Source organism: Epinephelus fuscoguttatus, linkage group LG2 (assembly GCF_011397635.1).
Source record: "Epinephelus fuscoguttatus linkage group LG2, E.fuscoguttatus.final_Chr_v1".
NCBI classification, from domain to species: Eukaryota; Metazoa; Chordata; class Actinopteri; order Perciformes; family Serranidae; genus Epinephelus; species Epinephelus fuscoguttatus.
In genome coordinates this window covers 26205434-26220759 of record NC_064753.1, presented here as the reverse complement: position 1 = coordinate 26220759, position 15326 = coordinate 26205434, and the positions used below count along the sequence as shown (strand labels likewise).

Genomic DNA, 15326 nt, shown 5'->3' with positions numbered 1-15326 from the left:
GAAAGAAAGAGAACTTGAAACTGAAACTGCAGAGAACATAAGGGTGTGGAGATGCTATGGGTGGTGGATGAGCGTGTGAACCCCTACTCCTAAAAAGTTTCTCTGCTGTGAGATGAATTTGTCTTACTCAGCTAAGACTAAAAAATACATGTAACATATTTTTTTAATTGTCTTACATTAACCTTAATCCTAACATAGTGATAATAATGATTTCAACTTGTTTTGTGACTCTAATTCTGTATGAAAATAAACAGAAACACTGAAAGCCAGAGCAAAAAGACCAAATTGTGAATCCTTTGAGTAGAAAGTGGGTTGTTGGTGCATCACTAGGGGTTGCCCCTCCTATATTTTGCAAATGTTTTATTGTTTTAAGCCTGATACTCCTCCAGCAGCTCCAGTACACTCAGTCCCAGAACCACCAACACTTTTGGCACTGTCCAGACCTTCATTCATCTAGACTTAGTGCCTGCAGCCAAAGTATATCAGTACAGTCAGTGAAGTGGGTAAAGATTATACACTTTATCCTTGGCTTTAGTGCTTTATGTCACCCTATAGTAAGCATTGAAGTGTGTGGAGTTCTGAGTTGTTGGCAGCATGCCATAGATTGCTTAGTAAACGTTAGTTTAAAAAAGGATAAGGTATGTGGTACAGTGTCTTGATTGTAGGGATGCACCGAATATTCGGTAACCGAATATATTCGGCCGTATATTGCAAAAAAACCACACATTCGGTATTTGGTGGAATAAGTTAAAAGCAAGGCCGAATAATAGCGGCGCGGTTTTGATAACGCAATCAAACAGCGTGCCGTGACGGGCGGATTAAAATGTCGGCAGTGTGGCGATCCGTCCGTAACCGCACTCGCATTTGCGACTAAAAATAGTTTTGAGTGAGCAAAATAGACTTAAATCATTCAGCACGCTGTGTGAGCAGCCTACAGATTTCAACCACCAGCAGTAACGAAAGGCGAATCCCATCGGTTGTGGGTTGAACGGGGGTCACAGACACAGACAGTAACGTTAATGTATTCCTGTCAAATACGGCGGCCATCGGCTTACCGGCGCGGAGAAGTCGACTCCAATAATATCCTCTTCTTGGCGTCATGACTGCCCAAAAGTACCTGAACAGCCGAGCCAGCCGAACACAGGTATGTGACGTGTCAGAGGAGAAACGAGCCGTTCACGGCCCACAAACCTCACCGCACTTTAGGGACTGTTCTTTACTTATGAAGGGACTTGTCAGGGCAGGAGGGTGGCTGTTTGATTCATATTTTATTGATTTATTTCTTTTATTTTGATCCCCCCTATGTTCATCACTCATTGATGCTGTTTTTGAAGTATGAATAAGTCAATAAGTAATTTATTCCATTGAAATATCATTGATGTATTATAGAAAAGTGATTTATCTTTTTATAAATGACAAAAGGCACATCTGCCTCATTTTAGCTGTGATACCATGATACTACTCAGAACCATGATATTTTCATTGGTATCGTACAGTGGGATCCAATTTTGGTACCGTGACAACACTAATCTGGAGGGGGTTCATCTGCAAAAACTAATGAAAAACTAAACAACGATATTCGGTATTTGGTACTCAGTATTCGGCCAAGCATTTAATATTATTCGGCTTCGGCCACAAATTTTCATTTCAGTGCATCCCTACTTGATTGAATAAAATAAAGGTTCCACATTCTTCACACAGTTTTTATTATGAAAACATATTGTTAACAGTATGCAGGATTTCAGCTTGAATGCATTTAGCTCCACAGTACGTCATAGTAAAGCCTGTTCGGAAACACTTTTTAAAATAGCAAATGACCTGACCTTTAAACATGGCAATATGGTCATTACTACTCATGTTTATTATAGATGCTTGATACTTATTAGTTACATAACAAACTGTGTCCTATCATGTCATATAAATCACACATTACTGTTCTGGACAATGAATTTTCTGTGCAGTATCCTCACTTGTACAAAGCAGTTAAAGTGTTTTCAGACAAGTTTTGCACACACTTAAAGAAAGCGAAAAGTCAGTGGACACTTCACTAAAACCATGGGGAGTTTAATGAAAATGTGTGATTCCATGTCCTGTAACTCAATGTCATACAAAATATATTAAAAGTAAAAACACCACAGCACATAATTTCTACAAGAGAAACTGCAGAACTTGACAGTGATGTGCTCATATTGAGTTTATAGTTAACTTTGATGCTAGCCTATTTAGAAAACAAAAATGTTTTAACTTTTAGATCAAAACCTAAAAACCATGCAGGAGGAAGTAATTTGCCACAGAAAGCAAGTTTTCTGATGCACTGTCACATGGATCCATGAGAGGCACCTCTGCCCTGTATTATTAATTGCAGGCTGCCACCTGTTGGACAAACTCAGATCACACAAATGTCATCAGATGTTCTTCACTCATGAAAATATCCAGACAAACAAATTGTTTTTACATTGTTTAATGTTTAATTATCTCACATATATTGGAAATGAACAAATTAGTAAACAAGAGACAAACCACAATTTTAGAATTTACTGTAAATGGTTGTTTCCAAATTATGCAGTAATTTTGGAGACCATTTTAATGTACATGTAGTTAATGTGAAGGAAAACATGCTCCCATGGCATATTTGGACCCTCTTGAAAATGTAGGTGCCCTTTTATTTTTCTACTTTACAGTGAAAATGGTGAACATTTTTGCCATCTTGGCTGTATTGTGGACTTCTGCCTATTTGGAGTAAAAATGAATAAATAAATACATTTGAATTTGTCCTCAAACCCTGGTGGAAAATCACAGCAAATGTGTTCTGCTCTGGCTTGCCAGTGCTGTCCTGCTATACACTATAAATAATGGTGCTGTTCTAGTGCATGAGGTGTGAAACCAGAGTGCACATGGGCATAGAAAAAAAATGAAAATTGAAGCAACAGAGGCAGAGTTATCCAGGCTCTTGATATTCAGGCTGCAGAATCACAGGATCCAAAAAATAACCTCTTTTTGTTGGACCCTTCCCGCCCAGTAAAGGCTGACACCTTTCAAACCCCATGGCCCCAGTTAGTGACTTTTTATTACAAAAATGTGTAGTCTCCAAGTCCAGGATGAGATAACCCTGATGACATCACTATGACTTGACTTCATCAGAGTTATTTTCTCTGATTTGATAAAGCTTCTTTGGAGCCTCAGAAGACATTATACAGCTGTTTTCACAGGCTGAGTGGTGTAACCCTTTACAATTCCTTTATCTGCTCCATAGGTTCACTATAGAACATATGTAAAACAAACATCAGGATGGATGAAAATTAAACTGTTAACCAACACTTAGAAATAAATGTAAAGCACCAAAACTCAACATTAAATATAGAGTATCTTTTCCTGACTGTCAACTTTCCAGTGAGCTAACTGGTGACAACTTGTCAGTCTGGTTTGCTGGTAGTTGCTGAGAGATTTGGAGATTGTGATTGGCTGAAAAATGTGTGTAGGAAGATAACCCTGTCATGAAAACTGATATGAAATGAAAGCATCACTGGGAAAATTGCTAATACCAATAAATTAAAAAGACTTGCTTTAAAATAAATACAATATCTATAATGAAATATAAATTAACTCCAGTAAGATAGTTTTGGAAATATGAAAGATTATATAACATTTCATAATGATGAGTTGTATTTTTTTAAAATATTTATTCAAATCATTATGTATTCCAAAATGTGTAATTTGTTTATTTAATATTAACCTTAAACTGGCTGTTAGTTTGAGGGTCATCTTCAGGATTTACACCAAAAATAGGGTAAAGTGTTTTTATTGTCTTGAGAGGTCGCCATCTTGCGCCGCAATGTATGTACGGCAGGCCGAGCGGACAATCCAGCCAGCCAGAGAACGCGTTTCGCGTGTATAAATAAACCAACGAAGAAGACAGCGGAAGGAAGGAAGAAGGAGGAGGAAACAGCAGAGTGTTAGTGGTTCGTCGATAGAGAGTAGTGAAAAGTTTTTTTTTTAGTTATAAAGTTTGCGAATGGACCACATTTACCACGCAACAGGAGAGAATGAACCCGAGCTGTCATCTGCGAGGAAAAGAAGACGCCAAGAGGGGCAAAGAAAACGGGACAAGCGGCGGCAGAGAATAAACATCGGTGATGTTTTTCAGCGATGGAGGGGGTTCATGAAGGACAAAGGGCTTCAATCCGACGCTGAAGTGGCATGTTTTCTGCTGGACAGGTAAACTACTAAAATAAATGCTACTCTTTGTCAGCGCGTAGTATAATAGCGTTACGTGTCAGACTCGACAAGTAGGGAGTGAGGAGTAGAGTTCGTAACGTCACATCATCTTCAGATAGAGCAATTACTGTAAAACACTTGCGAAAATTTTAGTCTTATGTCAAAGGCATAACAGGCATAACATCCTCCCCTTCTCCTCTTCCCTCTCCATGGCTGAGGCACGTCGCCTGCCCCTTCCTGCACCTCTTCATCTCCCTGGTCTTCCTCCTCTCCTCCCCCTACTCTCCCCGTCTCCTGTGCAAAATCACTGCAAACGCATATTATAATATATAACGTTAAGGGTTATCCTACCAACCTAACGATTATTTGCCGCACTGTGCCCTGACTTTATTTAGCATTACTGCGCTAATGTTTGCTCGTGTTACCAAAACAAGTAGGAATAAAACACTCCTAACCTCTCACTGTTAACCTATAACATATCGTAATATGGTTTAGATCTTCACCTCACTGCTCGTTGCTTCGGATATGTTACCGGCAGAGACGCTGCTCTCTGTCGTGGACGACGCCATTTTTACAAAGTGTTTTGGTCCTCGGACGCCACCGTAACTTTGCCAACGGGAGGGGTGAGCACAGGCGAGCGAGTGAGCGCTGCAATCTAGAATCTAAACGCTTCATGTCACTGTTTTCAACCCATTTTACACACTGACCCTTTAACATACATTTAACATTGTTATATTTTTAATTTGGAGCATAAAGGTTCATTTTTGACCTCAGAAAAAGGGGACTTGACAAAATATCTTGGCAACAGTAACTATGGACACAGCCTTTATGGGTGGATGGAGTCAGATGTCATGGAGACGGGTTCTGTTGTCATCACGTGACCAAAGTTTGTGCGAATGTGTGTTAGGAAAATGGGACAGCCTGTTTATTTTGTATTTTCCAGTAGTGGAAATAGACGAGTTTTTATTTTAATTTATTCATTTATTTATTTACTTTGACTTATCACTATGAAGTAAATGTTGTAAATATTGGCTACAGAACGCAAGTCTGTCTGTCACCGGATACGAACTGATCTCCTGGGAAAATGAAAGCTCGCACAAGTGCTTCAACCTATGGCTTCAACCATTGCACAACTCAAAGCAGGAAGAGGCTTTTGTTTTCCCGCGAGCCAACTTCTGACCCGCCCCGTTCTGCCTCTGATTGTCTGGTTGTCGTTGCCTTCGTTGGTTTGATTGGTTCGGTTTGGGCAAGAGGAGTGAGACTGGTTGTGGGCAGTGCCGTAGAATATTATCTATCTATCTATTCAAGGGCTCTGGTTGTGGGTTTTAGGTTGAGAACATCAAGATAGACCATTCAGAGGGAGAAAGGCAGAGTAGGGCGGGTTGTGTTTCTACCATGGTTTCTACCATCCCAGGAAAATAACATGCTCCCAGCTAGCTATCATTAGCTTCCCCCAAAGTTCTTAGCAGTTACTGTTATAGACGTACAAAAATGGCGGACGGTGGAACGACCGAAGTAACTGTGAAAACTGCACCCCGCAGAAGAAAAAGAGCCCCGATGACGGAGGAGGCAAAACAGGCGAAGAGGGAGGGTGATAAAAACAGAGGTAGAACCAGAGTGAACCTCGGACTGGCATTCAACCGGTGGAGAGAGCTCCGCAACTTGAGAGGGTTCAAAAGCGATATTCATCTGGCTTTCTTCCTGCTGGATCAGTAAGTAATCAGACGTGCCTTCTTATTAACAGTAATGTGTTGTTGGCAGTTGCTAGGCTCCGTGGATAACGGAAAACGATCCGGTTGTCTTTGCGACAGCTGCGCCAACATGAAACACCTTTTGGAAAGGGGTCAAAGTTGGAAAGCTGTCTGTTTCCACTTTCATATACAATTTACAAAGCAGAGCTAGCTAGCTGTAACTGTCGCCAAGGCTGCTGTATCTCTGTACAGTATTTTGACATTTGAGTACTACGCTTCCCAGAATGCAAACGTCTTTACAGTTTACGCCCAGTCGTCACGTTCACCAATAGCTTGAGCGGTCACTGTACCAAATTCAGAAATGGTGTCAGTCGTTCAGCTATAATTCCCTTATTTCTTTTACTCTGTGGTTACTTTTCATTTCTGTAACGATGCCGGGGATGTGCTCAGTGCCGGGCTGTAAGGGCTACAAGAAGGCCAGGTCCCGGGGAGTCGTCTTCCACTCTCTGCCCACCAGAGACCCGGAGCGATGCAGAAAGTGGTTAAAGGCCATACAGAGCCCCAAATTTGACGAAAACACACCAGTGAGTAAATACGGCAATATACGAGTCTGCAGCCAACATTTTAAACCGGAAGACTACGAGCCGGACATACAGGCAGAACTTATGAAAACAACTCCCCGAAAAATCCTCAAGTCCAACGTCATTCCGACTGTATTCTCTGGAAGACAGCAAGAGGACCTCTGCACATACCTGCCAGCTGATGACAGGAGCCCAACACAGGTAAATAGTTTGTTCTACATGTAAGAGACATGGTTTTGTAGGTAACTGTTCAACTATGGCGAGAGCAGAGAGATGCTGTTGATAGATGTAGATGAAGTGAACAACTAAATGCAAACCGTGTGGAGAAAGTTGGCCACAGTTTATTAGACGGTCACTTCACAACACATACTGCTGTTTCTAGAAAGGTAATACTCCAAGACTTTCTTAATCATCTGATAGTAAATATTCCAACCACTGCATGATAAAAGAAATATATCTTAATCACTAACATGAGAAAATAACAAATTCTTGCTCATTTTGCATGACACAAGAAAAAAATAACGTGAATTTGTTAGAATGTAAAATCAATACAGTTTCACAATATATCTGATGATAAAACAATTCAATATTGTTTCAGTTTCCACAAATTTAGCATGGATATCTGTCCTTCGAGGCAGGCAGTGCGATTGCACTGGGGTCTGTAAGGTTGGGGGCTCATAAGAATAATGGGCTGTCCAGCAATGTGTTGGGCAGAGAATGGGCCCTTATGACTGATTGCTACCTTAAAAATATGCTTATGTTCAAAGAGGAACTCTCATTAAATTCAAAAACGTTCCAGTTGCTGTATATGCCTTTGAAAAAGGCAAACCCATTAACAAAATGATATGCTTATTCTACATAAAGTGTAAATAAACTATAAGAGGATTAAACTAAATTAATATTTTCTTATCTTCTTTGGTATTTTTTTGTCATACAGAGTGCACTAGAGCCCATCACTAGCGTGCACTAGGGCCCATCATAATAGCGTGCACTGGGGCCTTGATGATTTTTACAGCCTTTACACGATTCTTCAATATCTTTAGACTAACTAGGATAGTTAAATGATCTTCTGGGTTTTTCACTTTGACCAGGGATTAATTTTTGTGGAAATACATGAGAAGAACAAACTTGAAATTGGGTGAAAGCTGTCAGGTGGAAAATGACTGAATAACCAGTGGGCTCATGTCAAAACTTTTTCTTTTTTTTTTTTTTCATAAATAAGGTTAAGGTTCCCAGTACAGCTGCTCAAGACTCTACATCAGTGGTTTCAGTTTGCACTGTGAACAGTATGTTTCGATGGGCCTCTGTGTCAGCTTCAGTAAGTATGATGTAGGAAAGGTACGCTTCTAGCATTCAGCATTTTGTTCTCATGTGTTAGCGTGTGGTTAACTTATGTTAGGAGAGGTGTGTGTATTACACAGCTACCCTTTTTTTCAGAATGACGCACATGTTTGATTTTTTTGGTTTTTATTCAAGGGTCCAATAACATCTTCACAAACTTCTTCCTTGGGTGTCCAAAGTACTGTTGTGGATACTGCATCACCTTCTCCCTCCCTGCCAATTCTTGTAAGTACAACATATGACATTGGTAGCCCTATGCAAGATTATTAGTTACTGATTGTAAAAGCAAAAGCAGAAGTTAAAGTAAAAGCCAACCCCAGATTTACTCTTGTATTTCCCTCACTATATTTGCGTTTTTCGGGGCTGTGTCTCTTGGATGCCCACTGTTTACAGTCTGGCAGCTGGTTGCTATCTCTTTACAAAGCCCTGACCTCACATGAGCGCTGTGGAGGTACACGCCCATAAATGTCCTGAGCACAGACAATATGAAAATGCATGAAGAGGGCAAAGCCATCCATAAAAATACACCACCACACACTTCTAGTGGCTTACATTGTATTTTAGAAAAACCCTGCATAGTATATATGTAGATGGGTATTACATGTTGTCAAAAGTAATGTATGCACATATTGTTAACCCTCTTTAGAAATGTTGCACACACAGTTACTTGTAGCTAATTTTGAATTTGAATCTGTCTTTTATCCCAGATTGCCTCAGGAGCACCAAGCACCTCATCCCAGCCCCCTTCCCCAGCTGAACTCAGTGAAAGCTCGTGCAGTATGGCATCTGCAGGTCGTCTGAATGAGAGCTTCCACAAAGAGGCCGAGTTAAGCTCGACAGCGCCATCACAATCAGGCAGAAGCACAGAAAAAGACTTGAGTCAATCAAAGACTATTGTAAACGACAGCTGTTTGATGGAGCTGTTTAAGAAGTGTCAGACGTGTGGACAGCCCATAACCAAAAAGAAGGTGTCTCACTGCGGGGCACAGAAGAAGGTGAGGTGGAGCTGCCTCAGCGGACACAGGGGCATATGGATGTCATCACCTCACCTTAGGGAGGCGTTTCCCGAAATCCATCTCCTAACAACTCTTTCTGTTCTTTTTTCTGGAGCCACTTTTACACACTTTAAAAAATGGGCCAAACACCTACACCTGAATTTTATGGGACATAAAACCTTTTTTGAAATCCAAAAGGCATACCTCAACCCAGAAATGAAGGAGATGAACAGGACTGAGCAGGAAGGGATCTTTGTGAAGGACATACACCAACAGCCTGAAGGCACTCTTCCTCACATCTCAGGTGATAATCGCTGTGATTGTCTTGGTTTCAGTATCAAGAACTAAAGTGTCAGACTTCAACTCTGTCTGATTCTTGTTTTAGGAGATAGATACATAAAACTCTGCAGATTCACGACTAAAAGTTTGTGTAAGCACAAAGACAGAAATATGCATATACTGTTAAACTTAGTGAATCTGTGATTTTGCCATTCATGTGTGGTTTCTCCTCATTTTTCATGTCACCCTTTTCTTCTTTTCCTCCACAAGCAAATGACCACAGAACACAATACCTTATGGTCCTCTTTGCAATTTTTAATTTTTTTTCCTAATGGCTATTTGATGGGAGGCCTGTTGAGTTTTGTTTTCCCATGGAGTAGCGTACAGAGTGGTTACCTCCCCTCAGCGTGTATGCATACTGACGGTTAGCTGATATCTTTGCTGTGTCATGTGTGGCCCTTTAGATTACTGTATAGTTGCACATATTTATTCTTTCACTCTAGTTATTACCTAAAATTATTGAGAAATTTGGTTAGTAACAGTATGAAAAAGACCATGACATTAATAAGCCAAAAATCTCAGTACTTGTCACTGAATGTTTTCTTGTTTTTACTTTGAAGATCCTCTGAAGAAAATAAAGGCCAAGTTGAGGAGAAGAGAGAAGGGAGCTCTGTCATCAAGGTCAAGGTGAGGCAGCATGTACAGGCTATATTACAAAGAGGAACTAAATATACTCAATGAAATCTATTAACCTCTAATGGAAAGTTCTTATCAGCATGTCAAACTGTTGTATAAAATCTGTGGATCAGAGGGAAACTATGGAAAACCAATAAAATGACTCGATTGACATCCAGCAGGTAATCTGATGTTGGTTGGGGGACTAGAATTTTGAAAGGGAAAGTGCACCTTAAATTGGCTGTGTGGATCTTCAAGAAAGTGGGCAGTGCCGCACTAATAACTAGCAATTCATTTGTAAAGAAAAATGTAGATTAGCTAAGCTTGAAATGTAAACCAGTGGGATATCAGTTATAGAGAGACAGACTACAAAAAATGAATAATTTGTTTTACTGGATTAACGTCTTACTCACACCAAGTAATGGAGTATGAGGTCACAGTTTTTCAGGAGTAGTAACTTCCCATGGGAGCATTCACACATAAATTAACCAAAAAAAAAAGAAAGCAGAAAAGAAAAAGGATGATGTCAGAGCTGCGGTGGACAAGCACCCATCAGAGAGTAACTTTATTGTACTCCCCCTCCCATGATAAAATTGATCTTGTACATCTTTGTGTGTTTGTTAGAAATGTTAAATGCAGACAGTTAATATCTGTAATGCTTGTTATTGCATGGCTGTGTCTTGTTTTTTTTTCAAATGCCCAATCATGTATTCTCATCTGTTAGCACAAAATAAAGTGAAAAAAATATCAATAAAGGCATATTAGGTTTCTTATCTACACAACAAAACAGTGTGCCGTGATTTTCTTGAAACTCCGTGACTTTTATTTGTTGTCATATCATTGAATAATATTGTGATACTGGGGATGTGAGTATTTTTTACAACTATTGACCACAAATAACTCATTTATCATAAGAAAGACTTATGGTAGACAACTTATTACAAACTTATTTAAATTGTTTAAACTTACTTAAATTGGTAAGGTTTTATCTAAGAAAACCTTACTAATTGATTAGTCGATTGATTGAATATGAGCAGCACACTTCAGGGTACATCAGGAAATTTAAGATATTTAAAAAGTCCAAAGCTTTTTTTAAATTGTTGAATTCTGACCAAAACTCTGAAGAATTTCTGCTGCATGGTACTGCTTAACTCGGTTTGATTTTGGTACAAGGTTCTTTCCTCAAATATGTTTTCCACTGCGGATAGCCATGATATCATTTTCAACGTGACAGTAACAAAGCATGTCATGCCACTGGATCCTCTCGTCAGCCACCAAACAAGCGAATGTCTGCAAGCGAATGCCTGCGTGTTTTTGCAGGCGGCCATTTTGGGGGAAAAAAAATCTTGGTTGGGTGATTAAAAAATTTGGTTGTTATTGATGAAAGCTTGGTTATTTAAAAATAGCAGGTTTGTGCAGGATGTCCTGTGCTGTTCCAGTAACGACTCTCAGACCAATCAGTAGCCTGCAGTGTTTTAACTCCACCCTCTTTTATTAGCTCAGCTCGCTTAAAAGCAAACCAAGGTAGTACCAAAAAATAAGCAGATCCTGTCTGCAACTTTTGCAAATAGAAAACCAGAAAAAGATCCTTCTTGTCAAGGTGAATCAAGCCATACCATGCAGTGAATATGTGGCATATAAAATTTTTAGAGACTCCATGTTAATTGAGAGCCACGTTTCCCCATTGTGTGGTCATGAGGTGTATATGAGCTTGTAATTGGCTAACGTATGATAATATAGCTTTATACTCTAGATGAAGAACAGCTAGGTTTTCAAATAACCACAGATCTTTTCTATTTTTAAATTTGAAGACACAAACACTTATGATGTTGCTCAGTGTTTAAGGGTTGATTTAATCAAATAGAGATAGCTGTCCAAAAAAAACCAAGATCTTCTTGTAGACAAAGTCTTCCAGGTAAACATGAGGATGACCTGTATCTCAGGTGTTAAGCCAGGGGTAAATTTGCATGCTTAACATGTTTACATGACATTTTTCTAATGGCAAGATTTCTTTTTGCAGTTATGAGATGAGATCCTCGACACTGATGAATTCTACCGGAACATCAACGCAAGTGCCAACTGCACCGTCAAAACTTGTACATCTATCAGCCTCTGAAAGGTAAGCAGTCACAACCTTGCCTTGTTTTTTACACATCACTTATAGGAACAGAACACCCTCCTATGGTATGGTATTGATTTGCATGCACTGACTTACTCTGGCTTCTGCATCAGATCACACAATATATTTTACAGGTTTTAACGTTGTGTTAATCTCACGGGTGTAACACTGGGTTCACACTGGATATATAATTGTGACACAGCTGCCCATCAGCAGTCACTTGGCTGTTCACACCAGAGGCGCATTTCTCTGCACTGGTCAGCTAGCCATTCTGCTCTCTGCTTTGTTCTAATCACATGTAGAGCTCTGTCTCTGCTCGTCTCTCTTGCTCTCTGTTTAGACACAACTGACAAACATGTAAGCATGGGATGTATATTGATCATGTAACATAGTCAGATCATTAATGTCATATTTAATACACACTTTATATTGTTGACAATACTTTTTTTTTTTTTCTTTCTTTTTTTTAAAGATTATTTTTTGGGCTTTTGCCTTTAAGGTATAGGACAGAGTGAAATGGGGTGAGGGAGAGAGCGGGGGGGGTGACATGCAGCAAATGGTTGCAAGCCGGAGTCAAACCTGCGACCGCTGCAGCGAGGCATCGCCTCTGTACATGGGGCGCCGGCACTATCCACTACACTACCGACGCCCCTTAAGTATGTTTTCTTGCCAGGTTCACTGGCGGGAAAACCTAGACCAGATGCTGAAACTCTTGCTGCAGACAGTGAGACGGCCTGGGTGCTCACTGCCACGTCCAATGTGAACCCGGTATAAGACAACTAATGTCCACAGTCTGGAACAACTTTTGAATTGTTAATGACTTTCAACATGTGTCTGCAGCGGTAAACGGCACCAGCAAGAGGATGTTGAACATCAGAGTGAAACCAGACATTTGGCGTCAGAGGTGGACGGGCTTCAGGACAGGTTAGTATTGATCTTTTTGATCATTTACATTTCAGTAAGTTTATGTCTGTCAGTCCTATATCAACTTTCCTAACATACATTTTCACCCTCTTATCTTACTCGGTGTCCTCTCTGTAATTTGTCATTTTCAGTTTTGAGGAGATGGAGGTCACCATTGACGACGATGAATGCAACAGTGTGAAGAACAGACTGTAATTTTATTCTTTATTCTTTATTATACAGGAAATATGTTGTATCTTAATTTTTTCTTTTGTGGCTCATTTGATTCTAGTATTTATTTTAATTTTTTTCAAACAGATCTGACTTTGACAGTGATTCGGAAAACGTTGTCGACAGAACTGAGCTGAGTGCTCCAGGAGCTGACAACAGCTGTGATGAAGACATCTACGTACCAGTAATTCCTCAGAGGTACATGTTTTGTTAGATGACATCTGTATATCACTTATTTTTCTGAAATCCTTTTGTGGAAGTTAAAACTGGATTAACAGCAATACACTCAACACAGATTAATTTTAGGGTTACTTTCCAAAGCAGCCTGTCCAGTAAGACCACGCCTTTGACAAGTTCAGGCAGGGGTAGGGATGGGTATCGTTAAGATTTTAACGGTACTACTACTACTCTTATCTATACTGCTTATCGATCTGGTATTTTAACGGTACTCTTATCGATACTTTTTGAGGAAGAAAAAAACAAATTAAGATCATAAATTGCTTTATTTTCTCAATTCTCATGATGCAACAAAATAGTTTTTGAACAAAACATTTTACTTTTTACAACTTGAAATGTAAATACATAAAATAATAGTGTTGTCATTGGGACCCACGGTACGATACCAGTGAAAGTATCATGGTTCTGAGTAGTATTACAATACCACAGCAAAAATGAGGCAGATGTGCCTTTTGTCATTTATAAAAAGATAAATCACTTTTCTATAATACATCAATGATATTTCAATGGAATAAATTACTGATTGACTTATTCATACTTCAAAAACAGCATCAATGAGTGATGAACATGGGGAGGATCAAAATAAAATAAATAAATAAAATAAAAATCAACCAGCCACCCTCCTCCCCTGACAAGTAAAGAACAGTCCCTAAAGTGCGCTGAGGTTTGTGGACCGTTACCTGCCACAAAGAGAAATGTGAACTCCTCGTTTCCACTCTGACACGTCACATACCTGTGTGCCGCCATGGCTCGGCTGTTCAGGTACTTCTGGACAGTCATGACACCAACAAAGAGGAAAATATTGGACCTGGAGGCAGGCTTCTCCGTCGCCGGTTAGCCGTTATCTTGCACCGGAAACCCTATTTAGTAAATAGGGTCGCAAAATAGCTAATGGTTATTAACTCCACGTGTTGGCTGCTAGCATAATGTTACAAACCTGGACTGGACATAAATGAACTAGCTGTGCTAGGGCACTCAAACCCTGTACATCTTTCTGTCTGAATATGATGCACATTCGCAAGGTGTTTTGACAAATTACTAGTGTTGCCGCCCTTACACGCAAAACATTTGTGGCACTTGTGACAACTCTTGTAATGTAAAGCCACACTTTTGACCGTTTGGCTCTCTCCACCATCGTTATCTATCTAAAGGTAGGCTACGAGCTTGAGTTGGTGTATGCGCTGTCGTGTGTGTGTGTGTGTGTGTGTGTGTGTGTGTGTCACTGGAACAACAGCCCCGCCCCCCTGCTCTCCTCGTACACACAGCAGGCAGCCAGGGTGAGCGACACAGATCTCTGTCTTCAGGGAGAACAGCGAAAATTATGATACAATGACGGATAATTGACGGAGTTGGTGAGATAAATGTGCAAGATAACGTTTATCTTGTAAAAAAAAACAAACAAAAAAAAACCGCGACTGCTCCAGTACCGATAGCAGAACCGTAAAGGTCAGAGCTTATCAATACTGCAGTCTTGAAGAATGTAGCCGCGGGGCTCGTTCAGTACCCATCCCTAGGCAGGGGTAATGTCAGTTGAGCCCTCTTGAAATGCAACACTGTGCTAAACACTGTGCTAAAGGTAACATGAAAAGATGCAGTGATATTAGAGTTACTGAAATAAGATGAATCATAAATAGCCCATATAAAGGGATAGTTTGTGCTGTTTGAAGTGGGTTGAATAAGGTACTGATAGCCAGTGTGTCACCTGCAGTAGGTGCTGGTTGGCATGCCCCCAGTTTGGAGAAGCAGGCAGGAGCACTGTTCACTCACACATACACACACACTTAGATTGTTTGGAAGAACTACAATGTTAAAATGCTGAAAGACTTTGTATATTACATAAAGCAGATGTGTCAGTCTGTTGTCTTCTATTACAGTTACAAAACGTCTGAACTTAAACTGGAGTGTGAAGAAGAGGAGCTGGAGCCATGGCAGAAACACACTTTACATGTTCGCTTGAAAGAAGAGCATGATGTTGGAGAGTTGAGTATGTCACACCCAATTATTACTAAAGAACATGGTGGTGTTGAGATTTTTAAACATCGGAGTACTGTACTGCTCT

General features: G+C 40.0%; 1 protein-coding gene across 20 annotated transcripts in view; it reads left to right on the top strand.

Annotated features, from left to right (window-relative positions):
• Positions 1-4060: 4060 nt before the first annotated feature.
• Positions 4061-15326, top strand: part of LOC125899783 (uncharacterized) — a 54921-nt gene continuing 43655 nt past the window's right edge. For 14 of the 20 annotated variants that reach the window (XM_049594336.1, XM_049594452.1, XM_049594382.1 and 11 more), the window contains exons 1-8: positions 5934-6688; positions 7710-7805; positions 7964-8053; positions 8536-9127; positions 9723-9789; positions 11798-11896; positions 12737-12820; positions 12952-13011. In XM_049594336.1, the coding sequence (XP_049450293.1) occupies positions 6338-6688; positions 7710-7805; positions 7964-8053; positions 8536-9127; positions 9723-9789; positions 11798-11896; positions 12737-12820; positions 12952-13011 (1439 nt within the window). In that variant the 5' untranslated portion in view covers positions 5934-6337. The other 6 variants (XM_049594415.1, XM_049594407.1, XM_049594501.1 and 3 more) reach the window with 4 other exon arrangements.